General features: G+C 38.4%; 1 protein-coding gene across 10 annotated transcripts in view; it reads left to right on the top strand.

Moving 5' to 3' along the window:
* The window catches only part of EML5 (EMAP like 5), a 182337-nt gene that overhangs the window by 149907 nt on the left and 7046 nt on the right, over positions 1-25384 (top strand). For 7 of the 10 annotated variants that reach the window (XM_044229512.1, XM_044229511.1, XM_044229510.1 and 4 more), the window contains 9 exons: positions 2005-2083; positions 3704-3833; positions 6052-6150; positions 8374-8394; positions 18896-19069; positions 19748-19956; positions 22355-22512; positions 23793-23907; positions 25165-25353. In XM_044229512.1, coding sequence (XP_044085447.1) covers positions 2005-2083; positions 3704-3833; positions 6052-6150; positions 8374-8394; positions 18896-19069; positions 19748-19956; positions 22355-22512; positions 23793-23907; positions 25165-25353 — 1174 coding nt within the window. Of the gene's footprint in view, positions 1-2004; positions 2084-3703; positions 3834-6051; positions 6151-8373; positions 8395-15549; positions 15576-18895; positions 19070-19747; positions 19957-22354; positions 22513-23792; positions 23908-25164; positions 25354-25384 lie in introns of those variants that run through there. The other 3 variants (XM_044229515.1, XM_044229516.1, XM_044229517.1) reach the window with 3 other exon arrangements.

The raw sequence follows: 25384 nt of genomic DNA, 5'->3' as shown, positions 1-25384 counted from the left end.
CTTGGCTATCGTAAACAATGCTATAGTAAATATAGGGGTTCATCTATCTTTTTGAATTATTGTATTTATTTTTAGAGGGCATTAAATATGCAATAGTGGAATTGTTGGATTGTATGGTATTTCTATTTTTAGTTCTTTGAGGACCCTCCGAACTCTCTCCCCAAGTGCCTGTACTCATTTTACATTTCTATCAACAGTATCCAAGGATTCCTTTTTTTCCGTATCCTCACCAACATTTATTATTTCTTGTCTTTTTCACTTGAGCCATTCTAACAGTATAAGGTGATGTCTTACTGGGGTTTTGATTTGTATTTGCCTACTGATTAGTGATGTTGGACATTTTTTTATGTGTCTATTGGCCATCTATATGTCGTGTTTGGAAAAATGTTTATTCAGGGCCTCTGTCTTTTCATTGGATTTTTTGTTTTTTGTTTTTATTTTTGGTATTGAGTTGCATAAACTATATATTTTAGATATTAACCCCTTGTCAGATATATCATTTGCAAATGCCTTCTTCCATTCAGTAAGTTGTCTTTTGTTTTGTAGATGGTTCCTTTTGCTATGCAAAAGCCTTTTATTTTGGTGTAGTCCCAAAGTTTATTTTTGCTTTTGTTTCCCTTGCCTTAGGAGACATACCTAGAAAAATGTTGCTAGGATTCGTGGCAAAGCATTGGTTGAAAATTGGTCCAGTTCTTTTACATGTAACTGGCTAGATTCCCCAGCATCATTGATTGAAAAACTGTCTTTTCCTCCATTGTATATTCTTGTCTCCTTTGTTATAGATTAATTGACTATATAACCATAGGTTTATTTCTGGGTTCTTTATCCTGTCCCGTTGATCTAGGTGTCTGTTTTTGTGCCAGTACCCTATTGTTTTGATTACTATATCTTTATAATATAGCTTGAAATCTGTAATTGTGATACCTCCAGGTTTGTTTTTCTTTCTCAAGATTGCTTTGGCTAATTTGGGGTCTTCTGTGTTTCCATACAAATTTTAGTATTATTCTAGTTTTGTGGAAAGTGCTGTTGGTATTTGGTAGGAATTGCATTGAATCTCTGGATTGCTTTGGGTAGTGTGGACATTTTAACGATATTAATACTTTCCATGAATATGGAATGTCTTTCCACTTGTTTTTGTCATCTTCAGTTTCTCTCATCAGTGTTTTATAGTTTTCAGAGTCTGTCACCTGTTTGGTTGAGCTTATTCCTAGGCATTTTAGAGCCTCCTCATTTAAATGATTCAAAATGGGAACTCTGTATGCCTAATGGGACATTATAAATAGATTCTGAACTGGTAGTGGAAACAGAAGAGGAGGTTAGACTTGAGAGCTATTCTCTAGGTGAAGTTGATGAATGTTTAGTAAATAGAATAGAGAAGAAGAGGAGGAGTTGAAGGCAATAGTAAGTAATATAATTACCTTTTACAGAGTGTTCATAATGCTATGTAACTGTAAAATATTTGCTTGACTTGACTTCACTAGAGACTTCAGGAGAAGGGAAGATAAAGGGCCTAGAGGAGCAAGTCATGAGTACAAATTTGAATTCAGACATAATTTATGTTGCCAACAGTATAGAAAGTTCATAGAAGTATTTTCCAAATTCAAGAAGAATGTATTGAATACCTGCCATGTGCAAGATACTGTGGTAGACCTTTTAGAGCAGTAGTCCAGGCTTTGTAACAATGCACCCCATCAAGAAGTTTCTGAGTATGTTAAATTAACATTTGTATATTTATCTATCAACAGTCTGCTGTTGTGCTAATGTGTTATTTACATTATGAAACATACACCAAAGAAGTTAAAATGAAAAAAGTTCTAATGTCTTCTTTCTACCTTCTGGCTTTAGAAGATATCAAGATAAAGAGCACGGTCTAGTGAGAAACACAGATTGGGTTCATTTTTATGAAGGTGTGTCAGACATCTCTATCCAGTGGGCAGGTGAGGGATGCTCAGTGAAGGCGCCCAATGATAGATGCCTTTCCTCATTCCCACTTTCCTATTTCAGGCCCCCTGTGAGCAGAGCCCCACCAAGGCCAGAAAAACTCCAGACAAACAATGTTGGCAAGAAAAAGAGACCAATAGAGGTAAGGAGAACCCCCTCCCCGTGTTCTGCTTTAAGATGGATTCAGAATTCATTCCATTCCCTTCATCTAAGACACCCAAATCTTGTCATTAGGTTTTATGAAAATAAACATACTGAATCATTTAAGATTTTGTTTTTAAGTAATCTGTATAGCCATGTGGGACTTGAACCCTAAGATGGAGTCACATGCTCTACCGACTGAGCCAGACAGTTGCCCCTGAGTGATCTTTTTTGTTCAGTCATAAAATTCTGATAGCTTAATTGTCAAGTCTGAATTTTGGATTGATAGCCTTTGTTTCTTTTTATTTTGTACTAGTCTTTTTTTTTTTTTTTTTTTTTTTTTTAGTTTTCTGTGAATAATACTAAATTGAATTGAACTCTCAGACAACCTATAAATATAAACATGTGAAGATCTATGGCTTATAGAGTGCAGGTCCCTTGGTAGTATCTTATGCTTAGTGGTTTGAATTTATAAGTCAAAGTTTACACCCCATGAGATCTGTTCACCATAGAGTTCAATGAAGGCTCTACTTTCAAACAAAGAAACTTACCTTAATAATTGAACAAGAAAGTTCTTCCAGGCACTTATTTCTCGCATCAGCAGCCACAAGCAAAATGCTAAATCAGGTAAAAAATGAGGCCTTAATCTGTGGGACAGTGATTGTTGTATTCATTACCCCGGGAAGCCCATAAGGTCAGAGAAAAGGAACACTTTCAGCGGCAGAATTACCTGCTAGAATTTCAGTGTGAGTTATCAGAGATGATATACTTAGTTTTCTGTACCAACACTGATGCACTTTTTGGCTTCTCAAATGTACAGCACTTGGGCGTAATGTATCCTGAGTTATATATGCAGATTACATTTTTAAAAAATTTTTTTAAATTTTTAAATTTTTTTTTAGGATTTTATTTTATTTATTTGACAGAGAGAGAAATCACAAGTAGGCAGAGAGGCAGGCAGAGAGGGAGATGCAGGCTCCCTGCTGAGCAGAGAGCCCAATGTGGGGCTTGATCCCAGGACCCTGAGATCATGACCTGAGCCGAAGGCAGAGGCTTAATCCACTGAGCCACCCAGGCGCCCCCAGATTACATATTTTTAATAATAATGCAAATCAAAATAATTCTTCTTTGGACACAAGAAGTATCTTAGTGTTTAACACATAAGCTTTTTTTTTTTTTTAAAGGTTTTATTTATTCATTTGAGAGAAAGAGCGCAAACAGTGAGAAAGGCAGAAGCAGACTCCCAGCTGAGCTGGGACCCCCGACATGGGGCTCAGTCCCGGGACCCAGGGATAATGACCTGAGCTGAAGGCAGATGCTAAGCCATCTGAGCCATCCAGGACTCCGCAACACATGAACTCTCAACAACTGACATTCTTGAAGCCAAATGACCTTGTGATTCTCTTTTCCATTTTTATAACTCTGTAGAAAAGTATAGTGTGTGTGTTTCAGCTGCCCAGTGCACATTATGGAGAAGTTTGTCTCCTTAATTTTGTGTTCAAAGTTTGTAAAACATCAAAACACATCCCCCATTTTGACTGAAGATACCAGTACTATGTATAAAAATAATGGTGAACTTTTAGAGATAAGGAATTGTAAAATGGTTTTATTGCTGTTATAGGACCTTGTGTTGGAGCTTGTTTTTGGCTATCGAGGAAGAGACTGTAGGAATAATGTTCACTATCTAAATGACGGTGATGATATAATTTATCACACTGCATCCGTTGGAATTCTGCACAATGTAGCTACAGGTAGGAATCTCTGATTCTCCATCTCCCACTGTTTTTTACTTTGGAATTTTGTTATTTATAGTCTTACATTTCTTTGTTAAAGCTATAAATAATTAAATCGCTTAAGTCCAGAATGTCTTTTATACTATTGAATTTTCCAGTAATATTTCAAATAACCAACTTTACAGTCTTAAGAACATATAGCACAGCAGAAAAAGACATCATAATGCAAAGTACTCATGGCTCTCTATTAGAAGTGAAGGTTTACTGTACATTGAAACCATGTTTTTTAATGAAACCATTTGTAACTTTATTTCTGCCAAACCTTAGCATGAAAATGGATGGCTTAGTGGTTATCTTTTCTAGGTAGTGATTAAAAGTAGCATGTTCAGGGAGTGATTGCTGGGGCATAGAGTGAAGTGAGCAGTGTTTTGACTGAGGACTTGAAAAGCCAAGGAAGATACTAAGAAAGTTGTTCCCCTGTGGCTCTTCTGTGATGATGCTTTGTTTGATTCATAGTGAGAAAATACTTCTTGTTGTTTATTTAACCGATTGGATTGTTGAAAAGCAAATAACATTCTCTTATCATTTATTGACCAATGATGTATAATCCTACTAGTGACATTCACTATTTAATTTTGAATTGTTTTCTTATATGTAATTATAAACTTCATAAAGTCTAAAGTTGGAAGTAAAAATAGAGATTATTTAGTTCAAACATTTCTGGCTTTTTCCTCTGATAGCTTCACTCTGAAGAAGTAAAAAAATGGATTATGTGAGTCTTAAACCCTCATGCCTATTCTGTATTAATCATTAATATGATAGTCCTATTTTGGTTTCCTAAGGAAAAGGATTCACTAAGATCATGCAGAAATCAGTGTTGATTTTCAGTTTAATAATTTGGGTCACTTAAAAAATACTTGGATGATCCTCTTTGAGGCTTCACATATCAATCAAGGAGAATAGAGAATAAGAAAAGATGGTCTAGAAAGGAAAATGTAAATACAATTTCATGTTTATACTGATAATTTTCTTTATTTTTAATTTTCTGATTTGTAATTAATCACTTTTTTATTGATGGAGTGGAGGGAGAGAGAAAGAACAGAAGGGAGGCTAGGCATCTCTCCACTTGTCATTATTTGTCCTTTCCAGTTTGGGGTACATTGCTCTGTTTCTAGTCCAAGGAGTTTTGATCTATTAGCTGATCTTCTTCAAACTTAGCCAACAGCACATATAATTGCTGGTTTGTTGTCACTCAACTCTCAGCCCTGGGAAATATGAAGTACATTTCACTTTGAAGAGAAGTTTTAAACTATTAGACTTGGTAAATGTCATTCATATATATATATAAATATGTATATATATATACACACACACATACATATATATATATGTATGTGAATATGTATGCACCTGTGTGTGTGTGTGTGTATATATACTTTTTTTTTTTTTTATTGCTTTGCTTTTTGGAGGACCTCGGGTTGATGGCTCTCTGTAATCTGGACCTGACCTACAACCTATCATCCTGACCTCATTTCCCACCTCTCCACTGTACTTACACAAACCTACCTTTATTATGTCCTGTCTAAGGACATAATGTCCGATGTCCTGTCTACCTTTATTTATGATCATGTCTAAGGTCTCTTCACTATCAGTGCTACTAGATAAATCACATGACTTCTTTGATCAAAGTTCTTGAGTACCACTGACTACAGAATAAATACAAAACTCATAGCCTGGCATTCAAAGTCCTCTATCATTCTATTTCCAATTTGCCCTTCCAGCCACATTTCTCAGATTTCTTCTTGACCTTACACTTCAACCAAATGAGCCATATATATGCATAGTTAATACTTTCTGGTCTTTGTACCTTTCCTTAAAGTATTTCTGTACCTGAAATGCCCTTCCCCACCCACCTTCACATTTACAAATTGTGTCATGTCAGTCCAAGAGTGCCATATGCCCACAATAAGAATAATTCCCATAGCCTTTGGATCTTTAACACTCTTTTGGCACTTAATGTCTTTAGCCTTGTGTTACATGGTTTATGCCTTTCAGGACTCCATCCAATTAAAGACTTCTGAATCATATTTCTGTCTTTATGATGATGTGCACATATTCAGTGTTGAAAAATATGTATTAAGTACGTTAAACAGAGCAGTTCATTGTTCTGGATAAATGCATTAGGCTGTTAAACCTTAAATTTTCAGTTTTAATTCTCAAATTCTTTTTTTAATAGGGACTCAGAGTTTTTATCAGGAACATAATGATGATATACTGTGCCTCACTGTAAATCAGCATCCCAAATTTATCAACATAGTGGCAACTGGCCAAGTAGGTATGTTTCTATATTTTAAAAAGAAACAACTTTAAGTAATTGTATTATTCAAATTAATTCAATATCCTAGGGGGAAAAAAAGTAAAATTTATTGTGTATTGTTCAAAACTACTATTTATATATAAAACACACACCCAGTTTTACCATATTATTTGCTTCCAGGTACCTTCCTCTTACTTTGGTTATCTCAGTTGGTGCAGACAGTTCAGAATTAATAAACTATTTTATGGTGATTGACATAGTTGGATTTAGTCCTTTAATAGAAATTTCTGATCAGCAAAAAGGCGTAATATAACATAGTAAGCAGAAAGGAAGAATTTGAGGTGAAAGTGGTAAATAAGGGGAGCCAAGAAGGAACTAGACTGACAGGGCCACGATGTCTGGGGTAGCTGGGGTTGAGCTAGAAAGGAGAGAGAAGCCATGTGACCATGTTGGTAAATCCTCCCTCCTTTTCTCTTGTCTTTGGCATTGATCTAAGTTGTCAGCTGTTTTAAAACCACTTGTCTTGCTGTCTTCTTTTAACTCTTTAAAAAACTCAAAGGATATCATTCTGCAAGCAAAACGATGAGAAGATAGCAAGTCTGTTTAGAACATATCTACCAATCATTGATCACTATGAATACTACATAATAGATTTGGTCAATCAGAATTTTATACTCTGGTGTACTTTGTAAAAATGACTGATGTCATTGGGATTGTTGGATCTTGGTGGGCCTCAGTTGCTAAACCAGCTTTCCAGGTCTTTTTCTTTTGGATGGGATAATTTGTGCTTTTAATATCTTCTTTTTCATACAGGTACTAAATTGATCAGTTAGCAGCTTGATCAGTGGGTTGCTTAGTTCTACAGCTACACCACTTTAGTATTCCTCCTTTCTGTAAATTTTTCTATTTTTAACAAGAAGTAGACTGATACTTCATGCTTTACATACAAAGGATTCTAATCTTTGAGTCTAGGCCCTTTTTGCACTAAATTTTTAAAAATTCAAGTCTTATTTTTACTCTGCACAGAGTACTTTATTCTGCACAGAAAATAAGATCATGTTACCATTTGGGTCATGAAAGCCTAGTATCGCACCTCTTCGCATCTAGTTATTCAGTTAATTTTTATTGAGCTAAATTCATTGATTCAACAAACTTACTGAGCATATACCATGCACAAGGTATTTTTCTGTGTGGGGGATATAAAAATCTCTGCATTAATGGAATTTGCATAGTGTGAATAGAATACTAGAAGATATGGTTCTTCCATTTTCCAGCTTTGCTCCTTCTTTTCTTTCCCCTCCTTTCCCCTTTTTAAGCAGCTTTGCTTAATATATTAGTGCTATGGTTTTCTCTTTTGATTAAGAAATGTTGTAGTCACAAATACAATCTTTCATGAAATTTGGCCCTCTTTTCTTTTCCCCCTTTTTATTGAGATATAATTGACATCTAACATTATGTTAGTTTCAGGTGCACAACTTAATGATTCAGTATTTGTACATGTTCCTTTTGTTTTGAAAGGTAGCACTGTAGGGAAATGTGAATGGCTAATTATCTCCCCATGTCTGTCCTTTCAAGTCAGAGTGCAGGCAGTACAGAAGTGAATTTTAGATCATATGTGCAACCCTGTTTCTTGCCCCACTGTACCCTTCCACAGAATAGATACATTTTCTTTTTTCTTTTTTTTTTTTTTACTGATGGCTAATGAAGTATAAGATAGACTTAAGACCAAAGAGTGAGAAACTTTTTCTCTTCTGACCCCAAAGAAAATTGAATGAGTAGTTACTTTGCCTGCCAAGCTTGTATGATACCTGCAAAACACAAAACACTGTCTAAAATGTTTATGGCTCTCTTGGTTAAAAATTGTATAGGTCATAAGGGAAATACTTGCTTTGTGGTATTTTAGCCAGTTACATTCAAAATTTTTTTTTCCCCTTAGCTAGAATCTTGGACTCTCAGGGCCAAGGAGAGATACATTAAAACTTCAGTCTTTTAACAGAGCATTTTGTAATCTAAGATGTATCCAGAGATTAAATGGTCATATACGTTAAATGTAAATAAATATGTATAATTGAAATGAATGGCCTCAGTTACAGTTTACTCAGTGCAACATAATAAAATTCATTTTGCATATAATGCTTTATGATTTATGTTGTGTAAATTATTTTGTGATAATTGAATTTTTATAAATTTTGCTTTTAAGTTATTTATGGATAATTATTTTTCTGCTGCTTTCCATTGTAGGTGATTTAGCAGACATGTCAGGTAAGGAAAATTCATCATTTTCTGTTGTAGTTATATTGTTTAGTACAAATTTTTTGTTGTTGTTTAGTACAAATTTTTATAGAGTAATTCAGTACTTGAGCCTATTTTGGATTCTTTTAATGAAAAATATATCATTTTAATGTCATGGTACTGAACCCTATCTGCAATAACAATAAGACTTGTTTATTTTTAAAACCAGTTTATTTTGACCTTTTTAGTTTGCCAGCACCACTGTAAACACTTCACATGTCTTAACTTTTCCTGGTGGGCATTAAACTGCCAATATCAAACAGCTGCTAAGAGTGCAGGTGGAAACAAAAATGAATCTTAAATATGACTCAATAGATTGTATTGCCCAGAAGTAAAATTTTAATTATTTTTATTAATAACTCCAATTATTGCACATATTAGATCAACAGATCATAAGATTTAAGAATAACTTTCTATTATTGATCTTGACCATAGCTTTGTGACTCTAAAAAGCTACTAGGTAAAGTGTCCATTGTTTTTAGGTATTCACTAGGCTTTTTCTACTCAATTTTCCGTTTACATAATATAATAAAAATAGCAGCTTGATACAAAAATATTTCCCCATAATGTGCATCTACTTCCCTCTCCTCCAGGATAAAGCATGATTTTGTGATTTGACTATTAAACTACAAATTTATCCAACCCAACAGGCAATGTTTCTGCTCTCTCTCGGTTACATTCAAGAGCAGGGGTTGGCAAACTACAGCCCTGGAACCTAATCTGGCCCATTACTTGTTTTTGAATAGCCCATGAGCTAAGTATAGTTTTTACTAAGCTAGACAGTTGGGAAAAAAAAAAAAATTCACAGCACATGAAAACTACATGAAATTCAAATTTCAGTATCCATAGCTAAACTTTGTTGGACAGAGCCAGGCTCATTCATTTGTGTCTGGTTTGTGGCAGTGTCTGTGCTCATCGGCGTGGAATAGCTGCACCAGAAACCACACTTGACTGCCTCTTGTCGCTTCGCATTGCTGCTTGGCAATACTTGGAAATATTAATATTTAATATTAATATAATATAATATTAATATTAATATTTCTGAGTGCAGCGATGCCCTTATAACGTGGCAAGTTGCGAGCTATACCACAACATTGAATTTTGTTATTTAACCAGTGTATATCCATCAAAACAAGGCAAAAAAGGAAAGGGGAATTTGAAGGTCACACTTCTAAGGCACAGTGAGATGTGGATTATGTTGTTATCAAGTTACCTGGTAAAATACTGTGTTTATCCTGCAGTGACACTAGAGCTGGGCTAAAAGAATATAATATATGGTAACATTTTCACATGAAACTTTATCACAGTATTCCCAGCTCACAGGAAACCAACAGTCAGAAAAACTAGAAGATTTTAAAGAATATGAGAGTATCTCATCACAACAGAATTTCTTCACAAAAATAAAACATTAAATGAGCCTGCAACCAAAGCTTCTAAATGGCACATGTTAGTCAAGAGAAGCTGTTTACTGACTGTGAGTCAATTAAATTATGTTTGATTGCAGCAAACATCTGTCCAGAGAAAATAAAGTTGTTTAAAACTATTAGCTTTTTGGCAAAAACTGTTGCGAAGAGAGTTGAGGACATTGGGAACAGCCTCAGTAGTCCATTAAAAGCAAGATCCTCAAAAAGGCAAATAATTCTGGTTTCCCTTGGCTCTTGATGGATTGACAAATGTTGTCAGTTGCTTGCTTGAGGAATCAGTGCTAACTTAGAAGTGACCGAAGAGTTGGCCTCTAAGAATAGTCTCCATGGGACAACTACAAAAGATAATATTGTCAGAGAAGTAAAGAAAACATTAATTTAGGACAATCTGAAGTGGAATCTGCTAAGATACTTGGTAACTGATTATAAAAATATATGTGCAGCTGGAGCAGAGAAAGGGATAGTTGGTTAAGTGTACAAAGCTGGTGAAAGTTTCAGGTTTTTGGTTTTTTTAAAAGATTTTATTTATTTATTTGACAGACAGAGATCACAAGTAGGCAGAGAGGCAGGCAGAGAAAGAGAGGAGGAAGCAGGCTCCCCACTGAGCAGAGAGCCCAATGTGGGGCTTGATCTCAGGACTCTGAGATCATGACCTGAGCTGAAGGCAGAGGCTTTAACCCACTGAGCCACCCAGGTGCCCCAAAGTTTCAGGTGTTTAAAGCTTATGGTTATTCATTGCGCTATTCGTCAGGTGGTTTGTGGAAAACCTTTCAATGTATCATGTGTTATTGACAACCTTGGTTTGTCATTGAGAGTCAACAGTTACTGTCCTTTGTTCTCGTAGAGTTAACCCTTGTCAGTTCCATGAATTTTTGTTAGAAGTAGAAGCTGAATATCCTGATTTGTCCTATCCACAGCAGTTCAGTGGTTTAGCAGTAGTCATTATTGCAATTTCTGGAGCTCAGAGCCAAGACTGAAATTTTTCTGAATGAGAAAAGTAGTGTTGTTTGTCTCTATTATGGAAAACCGAATGACCTTGGAAATTAGTTTTTGCTACAGACTTGATCATGTTTCTTAATGAATTCCACCTGAATTTACAAGGAAACTACAGTCACAGTAACAACCTGCAGTTAACAATTACAGTGAAACTTATACCTACAGGAATGCTGTACTCGCAAGTCATGCCAACCTGCATGATATGCTTCTCATACTGTCAAACATTAGAACAGGAAGTGAGAGTCCCATTTGCAGCAACTGTATTTTCTGGTCTCAAATACAGTTCCAATAGAACTTCTCAGATCTTGATACAAATACAAAGAAAATCCCCATATTTCAAAAATTGGTTTAACTGAAACTGAAGAACATCCACCCAACCTTCAGTTAATGGTGATTATTCTACAATGTAATAAAAGCTTAAAGCCAGATAATCAAGACAAGACCCTAACAGAATGCTCTCAACTTTCCAAATGATTCATATGCTCAGTTAAGATCATGTGCTTATGAGTTAATATTGAAATTTCTCAATAACTATCTACATAAGACATTTTCAAGGTTGAAATGTGTAAAATTACTACAGGTGAATATTTGCAATTGATTATTTTTAAGATTTTATTTATTTGACAGAGAAAGTGAGAGAGGGAACACAAGCAGGGGAAAGGGCAGAGTGAGAGGGAGAAGCAGGCTCCCTGCTGATTAAGGGGGGGGGGTGCTAATCCCAGGACTCTGAGATCATGACCTGAGTTGGAGGCAGCCAGGCACCCCCACAATTGATTTTAATGATAAATAACTCTGACTTTGAACCTCACTTAAGTGACATGTTATCTCCAAAAAGAATTTTATTCTTCCATTAGATCTGCATTCATTTTACACATGAATTTCATCAATAAAAATTTTATGGAAATTTGTTTTTTCTTATTACACAAGTACCTGCACAGTATCTTTAATTCTGTCTCTAACCCTATATAGAGAAAGTTTACAGACATCAGCTCCACAAGGAGACAGGCAATAAATAAGTAAACTTTTAAAACTAACATGATCTGAGGTGGTAATATGCTAAAAACAAGATGATGCCAGTAAAACAAGATGTTCGGTTTTTTTTGTTTGTTTTTTTTAAAGATTTATTTATTTATTTATTTGACAGAGAAATCACAAGTAGGCAGAGAGGCAGGGAAGGCAGAGAGCCTGATGTGGGCCTCAACCCCAGGACCCTGAGATCATGACCTGTGCTGAAGACAAGGCTTAACCCACTGAACCACCCAGGCGCCCAAATGTTTGTTTTCTGAGGTGGTAACATTCAGCTAGGCCAAGAATGATTTAAAAAAAAAAAAAAAAAAAAAGATAGCCAAGGGATTAATTGGGGACTCCAGGCTGAGGCCTGGTTTGGGGGTCCCAAGACCACCCATACATTCAGTGATTCACTAGCAGGAATTATAGGGCCCAGAGGTAGTTAGGGCTTTAGTTTCTTATAGTAATCAGCGAGGGGAAAAGACACAACAGAGTCTAGAGGCTTTGGGCACAGGCTTTCTCTGTCTCCCTCACCACCCTTCCCCCGAGGTCACACACAAATCTGCTTTACCAGCAGCAGATGCAGCAACATGGGAGCAGGGTTTTGTCCAGGAAAGCCCACTCCAGCGTTAAAGTCTAGGCTTTATACTGGGGGCTGGTCACATAGGCACAGACCAGCCACAACTACTGAAATACCCAGAAGAAAGCAGGTGTTCAGGACCCCCTGTAGATAAAACAGCCTTAAATCAATATAGGGACCATTTCAAAAGTCAGGTCTCTACACACTTGCAAGCAGGCCCTTCTAATGATAGTAACTTCAGGCTTCTTTATGTTAACTCTTTTCCTGTGCAGGCCATAAAGCTAAATCAAGAAACAGGAAGGTTAGTTTGGAGTAAGGCCTCTGAGATGCACTTGGAGAAAGGGGTAGGAATAAGTTGCACTGGGCTTTGCAGATCATGGAGAGGAGTTTGGAAACCTGCTAAGTGCAGAATCCATCATGGAGACTGTGAAGCAAGGGAGGGAGGTGATCTCATTTAAATTTTGAGAAAATCGCTCTGCACTATTAAGGATGTAGAGGGGAAAGAGAGAGAATCAGAAAGTTAGGAAGATACTATAGTTGTCAAAGCAAAATACATTTTTAATTGGGGTGGTAGGAATAAAAATGGAAAGAATTAGACAAAGATGAGATGTGTTTTGGAATTAAAGCCAGTGGTACTTTCTGAAGAATTGGTTGTGAAGGCATAGAAGGCGAGGAACCAAAGCTGTTTATTTTTTGCTTGAGCCACTGGCTCAGTGAGATGGGAGAATACTTCTGGAGAAAGAGTTGGGCAGGAAGAAATTATTTACAGACATAAGGATTGAAGGGAAGGCAAGAAGACTGGTGGGTTTGGGGGTTGGGGAATAAGGAAGCTCTATTTTCTTCATTTCGATAGCTGAGAGTGAGGAGGTGGTAAGAAGGTGGGGGGTAAAATTTTGAAATTATCACTTTGGAATGTGTGAGAGTAAATATACATTAGAAAATATGTGGTGTAATTACCAAACTTGAATAGATGTCTTCTGGGTAGACACAAAAGGGACAGCTTTTGTCTGACAAAGTTTTTTCAGCGTACCTAAGGCAGCGCTAAGAATTTGACATTTGATCCTTAAGGGGATTCAAAGAGAATTCTCCGCACCTCCCTCCAACCCCCATCATAGTTACCACTTGTCACAATAGGCAATTGTCCATTAAGTGACCTTAGTGCTCTTCCAAGTGCCCTCTGTGACAGAAAATAAGGAAATTTATTAGCCCTAAGTTTGGTTGCATTTGTGGTCAGAAAAGGGCTGCCAGTGCCAGTTAGAATTACATGCTTCTTTGCTTGCATTTAGTGGAAAAAAGGATAAAAACCCTTTTCACAACTATGAGCTAAAAATTCATGGTTCCTTCCTTTTAGTCTGATTGAGTCCATTTAAGACCCAAAGCAAACCCTGTACTAAGAGGACACCTGGGGAATACCATGTGCTGATGGGCTAAATCTGGGTTACTGAACTCAATCACTCTGTTGGAGGTGGGGAGTGGGGGAGGCAGCATGAGGGGTTGGGGTATAGGGGAGCTTATTACAAGGGCATTAGACTAATCAACTGAGCAAACTGTGTCTTTTCCCTGAGTCACTTGCTCTCCGTATGGGGGGACTGGATTCCTGCAGAGAAGTATAGTTTTGTGAAGAAGGAAGGGGGTAATGAATGATGGGTATGCAGCAAGGAGCTGACCACTACAGAAACTGAAGAAAAGGGGCACCTGGGTGCCTCAGTGGGTTAAAGCCCCTGCCTTCGGCTCAGGTCATGATCCTAGGGATCATGACGATCCTGGGATTGAGCCCTGCTTGGGCTCTCTGCTTGGTGGAGAGCCTGCTTCCCCCTCTCTCTCTGCCTACTTGGGATCTCTGTCAAATAAACAAATAAAATCTTTAAAAAAAAGAAAGAAAGAAAGAAAGAAACTGAAGAAAGAACTACAGTTGGTGCACTTAATGGCTCATGTTAAAATATCCTTTAAAACGTTGATTCTTATGAGATCCAGTTAGTAATTGAAACAGACCGTTATAGGCATTTCTGTTCTAGAGACTGACAGTTTAGGAATGCTTATAAAAAGTCAGTGGGAGGGGCGCCTGGGTGGCTCAGTTGTTTGGTTATCTCCCTTCAGCTCAGGTCATGATCCTGGGACCCTGGGATCAAGCGCCACATTAGGCTCCCTGCTCTGTGGGAGTCTGCTTCTTTTTTTCCCCTCTCTCCTTCCACCACTTGTTTTCCCTCTCCCTCTCAAATAAACAATCTTAAAAAAAAAAAAAAAAGTGGGATTGATTTTCCAGGGATAACTTAATGTAATGGAAGAAGCCAAGAACAGAATGGATTCTGAGGACAGCACATCTCTGTTGGCTCTGCCAGCTCTGAGGTGTGTGTGACTTAGGGCTTGACTGACTTCATGGGAAGACACATCTGCCTAGAAGTGGGGCCTAGATGTGTTCCCTGTAACACGCCTGGCCCATGATAGACATTAGCTGGTAGCGTGTAGGAAGGGGGGCAGTGAGAGCACGATCTGTGTTACTCCGGTATCATAAATGACCATTTTTGAATCATAGGAGAAAATAAAATGTACTTAATGAACATAATTTAATCTTTCTTCAGTAAGTTAGGCCTTGAAAATTTGTAGTGACTTAAATCTTAGATCCTGTTACTGATACAAGTTCAGAACAGTCTGAATATGTCGTAATCCTATGCCATGTTCGTACTGTATGTTTTAAAACACAGGTTTCAGATATATACTCCTTACCATTTCATTTAACTTTCTTGGAAAGCTTGAAAAGCTCAGTAATTAAGATTATTTGCTATCTAAACTATAGATAAATGAAAGTCCTTGTCATTTGTGAGATATGGAATTTGGAGACAAAACTGATGTTCCTTGAAATCCATTATCTACCTCCTCACATTTAGGCAGATAAAGTACATGGATTGCTGAGAGGTGCTTTTTGTGAACATGTAAAAATGTTTTATGTTATAGAAGACCTATATAATATTTATTATTGGCAAAAAATTATAGACTGATCTAGTATATATTTACTTTCTTTTTCAAATTTTTATTTAAATGCTAGTTAACATACAGTATAATATTGGTTTTAGGAGAATTTATTTTTTTTAATAAAGATTTTATTTATTTATTCAACAGAGAGAGATTACAAGTCGGCAGAGAGGCAGGCAGAGAGAGAGGAGGAAGCAGGCTCCCTGCTGAGCAGAGAGCCCGATGTGGGACTCGATCCCAGGACCTCTAGATCACTACCTGAGCCGAAGGCAGCGGCTCAATCCACTGAGCCACCCAGGCGCCCCGGTTTTAGAATTTACTGATTCATTACTAACATACAACACCCAGTGCTCATCCCAACAAGCGTGCTCCTTAAAACTCCTCATCCATCTAGCCCATCCCCCACCCGACCCCCATCCATCAACCCTCAGTTTGTTCTCTGTCATTAAGAGTCTATTATGATTTGCTTCCCTCTTTATCCCCCTTCCCAAATGTTCATCTGTTCTATTTCTTAAATTCCACATAGGAATAAAATCATGGGATTATTTGTCTTTCTCGGACATTTTGCTAAGCGTAATACTCTTTAGCTCCATCCACAGCATTGCATATGGCAAGATTTCGTTCTTTCTGATGACTGAGTTATATTCCATTGTGTATATATACCACGTCGTCTTTATCCATTCATCAGTCGGTGGATATCTGGTCTCTTTCCATAGTTTCCGAGGCTACTGTTGATGCTGCTATACTTAAGTTTGCCCGTCCTTCATATCCATTGACTTCTACTGAATAAGAACATTCTAGTTTTAGTCCAGTACTTAAGTTTATTATGTTCAGTTTTCACACATAAATACCCTATTTTATTACATGGTAAACTGTTCTTTAGTTTATTTGAGAGAGGGAGTGCATGTGCATAAGCAGGGGGAGGGCTGGAGGGAGAGGGTTCCAAACTGACTCCACGCTGAGTGTGGAGCCTGGCACGACCCTGAGATCATGACCCAAGCTGAAATCAAGAACCGGATGCTTAACTGATTGAGCCACCCAGGTGCCCCTATATGGTACACTTTAAAGTCTGCAGTTTGTTTTGTTTTTTTTTTTAAGATTTTATTTATTTGAGAGAGAGAGAGATCACAAGTAGGCAGAGAGGCAGGCAGAGAGAGAAAGAGGGAGAAGCAGGCTCCCCGCTGAGCAGAGAGCCCGATGCGGGGCTGGATCCCAGGACCCTGAGATCATGTCCTGAGCCAAAGGCAGAGGCTTTAACCCACTGAGCCACCTAGGCACCCAAGTCTGCAGTTTTGATTACTTACAGTTGCATAAATCTTTGAACAGTTTTTATTTAATGATCTTAGATCCCTGGGTTAGTAGATTTGAATTACTTTGAAAAACTGTCAGATTTATCACTGTATACTATAAATTTTAAGTGGTATACAATACAGTCTAAATTTATCAGAATGTTTTCTTTGGAAACCAAAATGTCTCTATTTTTACAATAACACAAGCAGATATATAATTTGAAACAAATGCACTTTAGTATTTGGCTTATTTTACCAAAAGTACTTATGTTCTGGGGCACCTGGGTGGATGTGAGTTAACTGCCTTCAGCTCAAGTCATGATCCTGGGGTCCTACAATCAAGCCCTGTGTCAGGCTCTCCGTTCAGCAGGGAGTCTGCTTCTCCCACTCCTGTGCTTTCTCTCTCTCTTTAAATAAATAAAATCTTTAAAAAATATGTAAGTACTTATGTTCTGGAACTGAAATAGCTGCCAAATTGACTTATCTATTCATTTTTGTAGGCTACAGTTCATGAAGAAAATACAAAGCCCTGACTTTTTGACTTTGAAAATACAAAGAGCTGGGAAAAAATTTTAAACAGCACAAATGGGCTACACAGGATAAATAACAACAGATATAATTTTTTGAAAGATTAGTAGTTTTGGGGTGACTGGTGGAACATGCGACACTTGATCTCAGAGTTGTGAGTTCACATCCTATGCAGGTGTAGAGATTACTTAAAATCTTTTTATAGGGATGGCTGGGTGGCTCAGTGGGTTAAAGCCTCTGCCTTCAGCTCAGGTCATAATGCCAGGGTCCTGAGATCGAGCCCTGCATTGGGCTCTCTGCTCTGCAGGGAGCCTGTTTCCTCCTCCTCTCTCTCTGCCCACTTGTGATCTCTGTCTGTCAAATAAATAAATAAAATCTTAAAAAAAAAAAACACCCAGAAAACTTTTTTTTAGAAGGGTGCCTGCTTGCTTAGTCAGACTAGTAGAATATGTGATTCTTGATCTTGGGGTCATGAGTTCAAGCTCCATATTGGGTGTAGAGTCTACTAAAAAAATTTTTTTTAATTTTAAAAAAATTATGAAAAATAAATAAAAATAAAAAATAAGCAGTTTTATTTCTACCCTAAAATCCTATTTAGAAAAACTACACTGTCTTATAAAATAATATGAACTTAGCTTTTTACCAAATATCTGTCTATATGGCTGAAATTTTGTTTTGAGATCTATTCAGTTGCCTTTCTCAATTTATGCTTGCTTTTCATCTCTCCTTCAGATGACATAAGATATGGAATAACATTAGTAACTAATAGTAACAAAGATAGCATTCAGATAACTGAATATAATCTGATATTTAATTATTATACAATATTTGTATATTTCTCCACATAATTACGTAAAGGTTTAACACATATCTAGGGGTGCCTGAGTGGCTCAAGTCTGTTAAGTGTTTGCCTTCTGCTCAGGTCATGGTCCCAGGGTCCTGGGATTGAGCACCACATCAAGCCCTGCATCAGGCTCTCTGCTCCACAGGGAGCCTGCTTCTCCCTATCCAGCCCCCGTCACTTGTTCTCACATGCTCTCTGCCCCCCCCACCCCGCCCCGTCAAATAACTAAGCAAAATATTTTTTAAAAATTTAATACATATCTAAAACATGCATTATTTTTGACTAGTTTAAAGCTTGTGATTGCCTAATTTTCTTGTCTCAATGTTATTTTCTCAAAAATGCAATTTGAACTATTGCCTGAAGAAGTATTTTGCATTTTTTTCTTTTCCTTCCTCTTTCCTTTTCTCTCTTTACTTTTATTACAATTTCTTAATTGTGGTATAGTTGACACACAATGTGAGGTGAGTTTCAGGTGTCCAGTATCATGACTGGACACGTGTGTGCGTTCTTCTGCACTCGCCATGAGCGTGGCTGCGATCTGTGACCGCACGTGCAATGCCGTCACGGCTCTGCCGCCTCGTATCTCCCACTCCCTCTTGTCCATCCCCCACAACCCTCCCCTCTGGCAACCGTCAGCTCTTTGTATTTATGAGTTTTTTTTTTTTCTTTTTTCTTTTTTGAATTTAGTATTAGATTTGAGCTATTTTTTTATTAAGTATACAGTCTTACTTTGGCACATACTTTTCCATGTTTCAGAAAATATGCATCAGCTATAGAAATGGAAACATTTGCAGTGGGCATATTATAACTTTTGGATTTTATCTTTATTTAGCTACCGCTCCTTCCATCCACATCTGGGATGCAGTGAACAAGCAGACTTTATCTATACTGAGATGCTACCATTCAAAGGGGGTGTGTTCAGTCAGCTTCAGTGCTACTGGAAAGCTATTGCTGTCTGTGGGGCTGGACCCAGAACACACTGTTACTATTTGGAGATGGCAGGAAGGTAGGGTTCTTTTTCTTTTGTGATTTACAAAAACAGTAAGTATATTAGGGTAATATGAATTCTCTAGCATTTGCCTTACCTTAGTGATGAAACCATTTTTTATTTTAGCCCTCTACACAGCTGATGTTACTTTTGGTATGTTCCATTTTAAAAACTCAGTGAAAGAAGCTCACAAAACATAAATCAATGAAAGTTATTACTACTATATATGATTCACTGCTCTTTCCTTTCAGTAAGAAACTATATGTGAGTCTCTTTGCAATCATTATTTGATTGGTTATGGAGGGTCTTAGTAAGGATGGAAACAAAGTATATTGTGACAATGACCATCAAAAGGGTAATATTACTTACACTTTAGACAAAACTTTTCTATGGCTTATATCTAGCTGCTATAAAAAGTGAAGTTCACAGAGCCACACAGAAGAAAGTAAGCTGTAATTTCTAAAATCTGGCATGGGCCTTCAGTGATAATAAAGCTCCCGTTAATACAACCCTTGAGAAACTATGTCAGAAGGACTCTTTCCACAGGTCCTGTGATTGCTAGGTAGCAGCTAGGTAGCGGTGCAAGGGGCACGCTGCCTCATAAGTATTTGTTTTTTGAACTATATATTTTGAACAACTGATTGTGTAAAAATTAGCATCTTATACTAACCTCATTAATTTTGTTGTTCCAATCAGGTACCAAAATTGCCAGCAGAGCCGGTCACAACCAACGTATTTTTGTGGCCGAATTCCGACCAGATTCAGATTCCCAGTTTGTCTCTGTGGGAGTCAAACACGTGAAGTTCTGGACACTGGCAGGAAGGGCTCTTCTTAGCAAAAAAGGGCTCCTGAGCACAGTGGAAGATGCCCGGATGCAGACCATGCTTGCTGTTGCATTTGGTGCAGTATGTCTCTTAAAATGCATGTGCTAGTGTATCTTGGAATTACAGAAATTGGACTACTTTCAATTTTCTCTTTCCTTTAATATTTTACTTATTTATTTGTCAGATAGCGAGCGAGTGAGCATAGGCAGGCAGAGTGGCAGAGGGAGAAGCAGGCTCCTTATCAAGCAAGTAGCCCGAAATGGGACTCAATCCCAGGGATCAGGACCAGAGCCGAAGGCAGCCGCTTAACTGACTGAACCACCCAGGCATCCCTACTTTCAATTTTCTTATTTTAAATAGATAAGCCACCATAACCTTCTATGGCATTGTGACCCACTAATCATTACCTGTGTCCTGGTCATGCATACATTTCCCCTTTCAGAGTCTGATACTTTCAGAAATGAGGGAGTGGGAAAGAAAATTAATGAGGGTGAAGGATTATAATGCAACATTTGAGCCCTGAGGCTATTGCCATTCTTAAAAGCCTTCTATAATTTTGTCATTGTCACCCTAAAACTCCTAAAATTTCTGTTCTCCTAGTTGTTCCTCATAATCCTAAAGATTGGTCAGAATACAGAAAGATGAATCAGGAAATGGGATTTTCTACTGCTTAAGGTGGTGATGGGGTTTAAGATTTCCTTTGCTTTCTATCATCATAAATCGCTGCTTAGCACATAGTTGGAAGTGCTCTGGGCCAGTGCTGCTCACTCCACTCAGTTCATTCTGAGGAGGAAGGAGAGCACAATTCCTGGCCGGCACAGAATGTTCTAGAGAGCCTATCCCGCCCCTCCCCCACCCCATCTGGGCTGACGGATCACAATCCACAGCTCTTTCCTTTAATACTCAGTACCCTGCCCAGACTTTTTAAATCCTTCTGTGCATTGAAAACCTAAGTGGATTTCCTTACTAACACGTTTATGTGGGTATGTAATATGAAGAAAATCATACTTTTAGAAACTTTCAGCACATGTTTTTGAGAAGAAGACTGTTGTAAATGTTGGTTGTACCATGTCAGATTTCCGTTAAACATTTTGGGCCTTCATTACATAAGACCAGTAATCATTATCTAGCAGGAAAAAATCACACATTCAAATGCTTCTGGCATTTAATTTGTCCGTGTAATTTTCTTCCTGGGTAAAATTTCTTGTGTAGCCAGTTGCCTATGCCCAACAGGAAAATAAACTTGAAGACTAAAATGTTAGTCATAATCGATGGAGGTTTGAAGTAACAGTACGATCAGGGTGTTTCGTTACATAGCGAGATGGGTTTCTGTCCAGTTTAGGCTCTTTTTGCACATCCTCTTTGCCAACGGGCTAAAAGCAAGAGAGGTAAAATACTGGTTTCTATACCTGAAGCATTCACATTTTAATTGCAGGTAAGGCAGAGATTAATGATGCTTCTAGATGACAAATGTAATTATTGTTATCTAAATATAAGGCACAGAGAAAATGCGTAAATGCTGAGGAATTTGGAGTCGCATCAAATCGGTGGTGGGGGTGCGCCTAGCTGGCTCAGTCCCTGGAGCGGGCGACTCTTGATCCCCGGGGTCAGGAGCTCGAGCTGCACGTTGGGGGTAGAGAAGACTTAAAAAAAATTGTCGTAGGGAAATTAATGTACCAACCACATAGTATTCTCAGAAAGATTAAAGAAAACCTTTGTTCTGTTGTAATTCAAAATTAATTTTCCTATTGGTTCTTTCCATGTTGTTTCTGGTGAAAGATCTGGTACCATTGGCTCCAACAGTGAAGCTAAAATGGATGAAAATAGCACACGATACAGAATTTCTCCAGTCTTCACATAAAGGAAGTAGGACTGCAATCTTGAGAGTGATCTAAAGTGCTCTTACTTTTGGCACCTTATCAAATTTATCATATTTTGTATCACATTGACTTTGCTATTTTAAGAAGCCATGGCAAACATTGATTTCATATATAACTTCATGAATTAGTGAAGCTTAAAAATTCCCACAGCTTTGCTCTATTCATGATTTCTATACATAGTTTTACTTTCCGTGACAGAATACCAATCTGATGAAAAGTTACTTTCACGTCCTCTTCCTACTTTTCTTTTACTCTCAGTTGACTAATGACCTCAAGTTATTTCTTGGGCAGCTGAAGGGAAGCAGCCCAAAGGGATGATATATTTTAGAAATGGATGGGACTCTGGAGCCTGAACTCCCTCATTTTACAGGTGAAAAAGAGGTTACGAATCTGAGGTCAGTTCAGTGAACGAGCAGGAGAGGCGCACAGCAGGCCCTGACAAAGCCATTAGGGTTTTCTGGTCCCTGACCATGGCTTTCCCCCAACCCCCAACTGGGCCATGTGGGAGGGAGGCCACACTTAGGGTAGAGAATTGTGTCTGTTTCATCTGTATTTGAACTTTTGATGAGTTTATCTCCCCCTTCCCCACTCCTTTTCAGAATAACTTGACGTTTACAGGTACTATCAGTGGAGATGTCTGTGTGTGGAAAGATCACATATTGTGTAGAATCGTGGCCAGAGCTCACAACGGGCCTGTGTTTGCCATGTACACCACGCTGCGGGATGGCCTTATTGTGACCGGTGGCAAGGAAAGGCCGTGAGTCCTTCTCCTGTGCATGGCCTCACTGTGTGTCTGTGTGTTGGGCTCAGCCTGTGGTTTGCAGTTCATTATTCTAGTTCTTTCTAGAATATCCCCTCTGCATTTCCTCCTGTGCTTCACTGTTATTGTCTCTGATGTGCCTTCTTGTTGACTCTTAAATGCTGGTCTTTAAAGTCTCTTGCAATTTTTTTTCATACTGTATAGAAGCCTAGACCCCAGTAATCAGGGTGAGAATTTCTTTGAGGTAGTAGTGAGGCACACAGAGAACTGATTTCGTCATGTCTGTATCCTGTGTGTATTTGCTAGGGCAGAGGGGACCCGTGGGAAAATCTCTGCCCTCACCCAGGATGCACCTGGACTGCCTGCTCCCTTCTTTGTCTGGACGGACACTTGCTGCCTCAGCAGAGGATGAGAGGCTGCTGGAAACAAACTGCCTTGTTTGCTTCTTCTTGAGGCAAACTTGTGACATAAAATTATGTCATACAGGGCTTCAAAAATTTAAGTCTAAGGAAAGGCCTTTTTCTGAGTGCTTTGGAAACCTCCCAGAAGCCAGATACTTAGAATTGATTTTCTGCCAACATATTCATGTGAAAGTGCAGTGTTTATGTGTCCAAGCAGTACATTTCCAGAAAGGACTGAGAGAAGCCCCGGGAATGAAGCACAAATGCAGTAGCTTTTGTCTTTTACATGAAGGAGACCATTATAGTACATGGGCATGTTTTTGTCCTAAGATAAGCAGTTCATCTCACAGATAGAAAATAAAATTTTACATTCTTCAGACTCCCAAGTGAAAAACCATAAGTGGGCTATATTCTGTCTTTTCCATATTACTCTGATGCTAGGGTTTCCCACACGCCACATACTCTGCACACCTCCGCTCGTGGGCAGCCGCTGAGTTGGGTGCTTTCATCACGGGAAGAAAGGTGCTTACCTTTTGGCCATTAAAAATAATCATCTGTAGCATAGCATCTGTAATCTTATTATCTGGCCTTACATTTTCATTATCACTTTAACATCACACATTATTTTTACACATTTCCTTAATCAAGTGAATACATTATGTAGGGGGGTGGGATCTAGGTAAGATTATGCTTATGTCAGAAAAATGAAGTAAAATCGGTTTAAACTGAATGTAGTACTGTGTATCTTAAAATTGCTGTAAAAAGTTAATATTGGGGCCTTTTTTTTTCTATTCTGCTTATAATTTAGTATTTGTTTATTTCAAAAATTATTTGGAATAGCTAATAAATGCTTATTTTGGTTTGGGTTGTTACTAGGTCAAAAGAAGGAGGAGCAGTCAAACTGTGGGATCAGGAGCTGAGGAGATGCCGCGCCTTCAGGCTCGAGACCGGACAGGTCACGGACTGTGTTCGTTCTGTGTGCAGAGGCAAAGTAAGAAAGATGTTCCTTGAGCCATTACGGTGCGGCAGAAAGTAGAGTACAGTTATTCATGGGGTTCTCTCACCCTCTGGAACTTGATGAATGGTAGAAAAGATGAGTTTGCTTGTCGGCCATCCTCTGCCACCCCTGCTTCCGGTGCTGGGCCAGCCAGAAGACAGGGGGCCGCTCTTCTCTGTACTCTAGGCCAGCCTCTGTGTGTTCTTGAATCTGTTGGTTCAGCTGTGGTAGGCAGAAGTGGAATTTCTTGCCAGTCAACGCATTTTGATTAGACCAGCTTTAAGGACTCGCCCCTGCAACGTGGGCTTAAACTCAGGACCCCAACATCGAGTCGCTCACTCGATTCACTCTACCAACTAAGCCACCCAGGTGCCCCATCTGTTTGTTTTTTTTAAACACCCATGACCATAAAAAATGTTGACAATAAATGAACTTGCAGTGAGTCTATTTAGAAATCATACACATGTGTTATTCTCAGTCCATGTATGCATTGGTTAAACTTACCTTTTTAAAAATTTTTATTAACATATAATGTATTATTTGCCCCAGGGGTACAGGTCTGTGAATCGTCAGGCTTACACATTTCACAGCACTCGCCATATCACCTTCCCTCCCCAGTGTCCATAACCCAACCACCCTCTCCATACTCCCCCCCTCCCCCCAGCAACTTTGTTTGTTTCCTGAGATTAGGAGTCTCTTACAGTTTGTCTCCCTCCTGATCCCATCTTGTTATATTTTTTTCCCCTCCCTACCCCCCAAACCTGTCTTTCTGATGGACTTATTTCACTCAGCACGATACCCTCTAGTTCCATCCACATCGTTGCAAATGGCAAGATTTCTTTTTTTGATGGCTGCATAGTATTCCATTGTGTATACATACCACCAAACTTACATTTATACTTACCTCAACTAAAATCCATTACTTTCTTCCTGTATCCCAGTGCACTTACACCTCCTTGGAAATCTTCAGCTTAAAATAGAGGCCAAGTTCAAACTCTTGACGGGCAAAGCCAGGTGCTGGGATACTAGAGCACAGTTGTGTTCTTTTACATGGACTCTGCCAGGCAGCCCAGCCCAGTGCTCCTGCGGGTGTGCCTCCAGTCAAAGGAAACCGCAGGAGCTAAGGCCTGGCTTGCTCCTAGAGCAGTCAGAGCAGAAAGTTCTCTGAAAGGAGGTCAGTAGGGTCCTTTTTAAGTTATTGAAAGCAACTGTTGTATTACATTAAATGTATTGGTCCCATTTGTGTTTTAGGGCAAGATCCTAGTTGGGACAAGAAACGCAGAGATCATCGAAGTTGGAGAGAAGAATGCAGCATGTAATATTTTAGTTAATGGCCATGTGGACGGACCCATATGGGGACTGGTGACACATCCTTCCCGGGATTTTTTCCTTTCTGCTGCGGAAGATGGGACAGTGAGACTCTGGGATATTGCTGATAAAGTAGGTAGTTTTCTTTCTTGAAGTTAGAATT

This window comes from Neovison vison, chromosome 13, assembly GCF_020171115.1.
Source record: "Neovison vison isolate M4711 chromosome 13, ASM_NN_V1, whole genome shotgun sequence".
Classification (NCBI taxonomy): Eukaryota; Metazoa; Chordata; class Mammalia; order Carnivora; family Mustelidae; genus Neogale; species Neogale vison.
The sequence above is the reverse complement of the archived record's forward strand: the minus strand, read 5'-3'. Positions and strand labels throughout refer to the sequence as shown.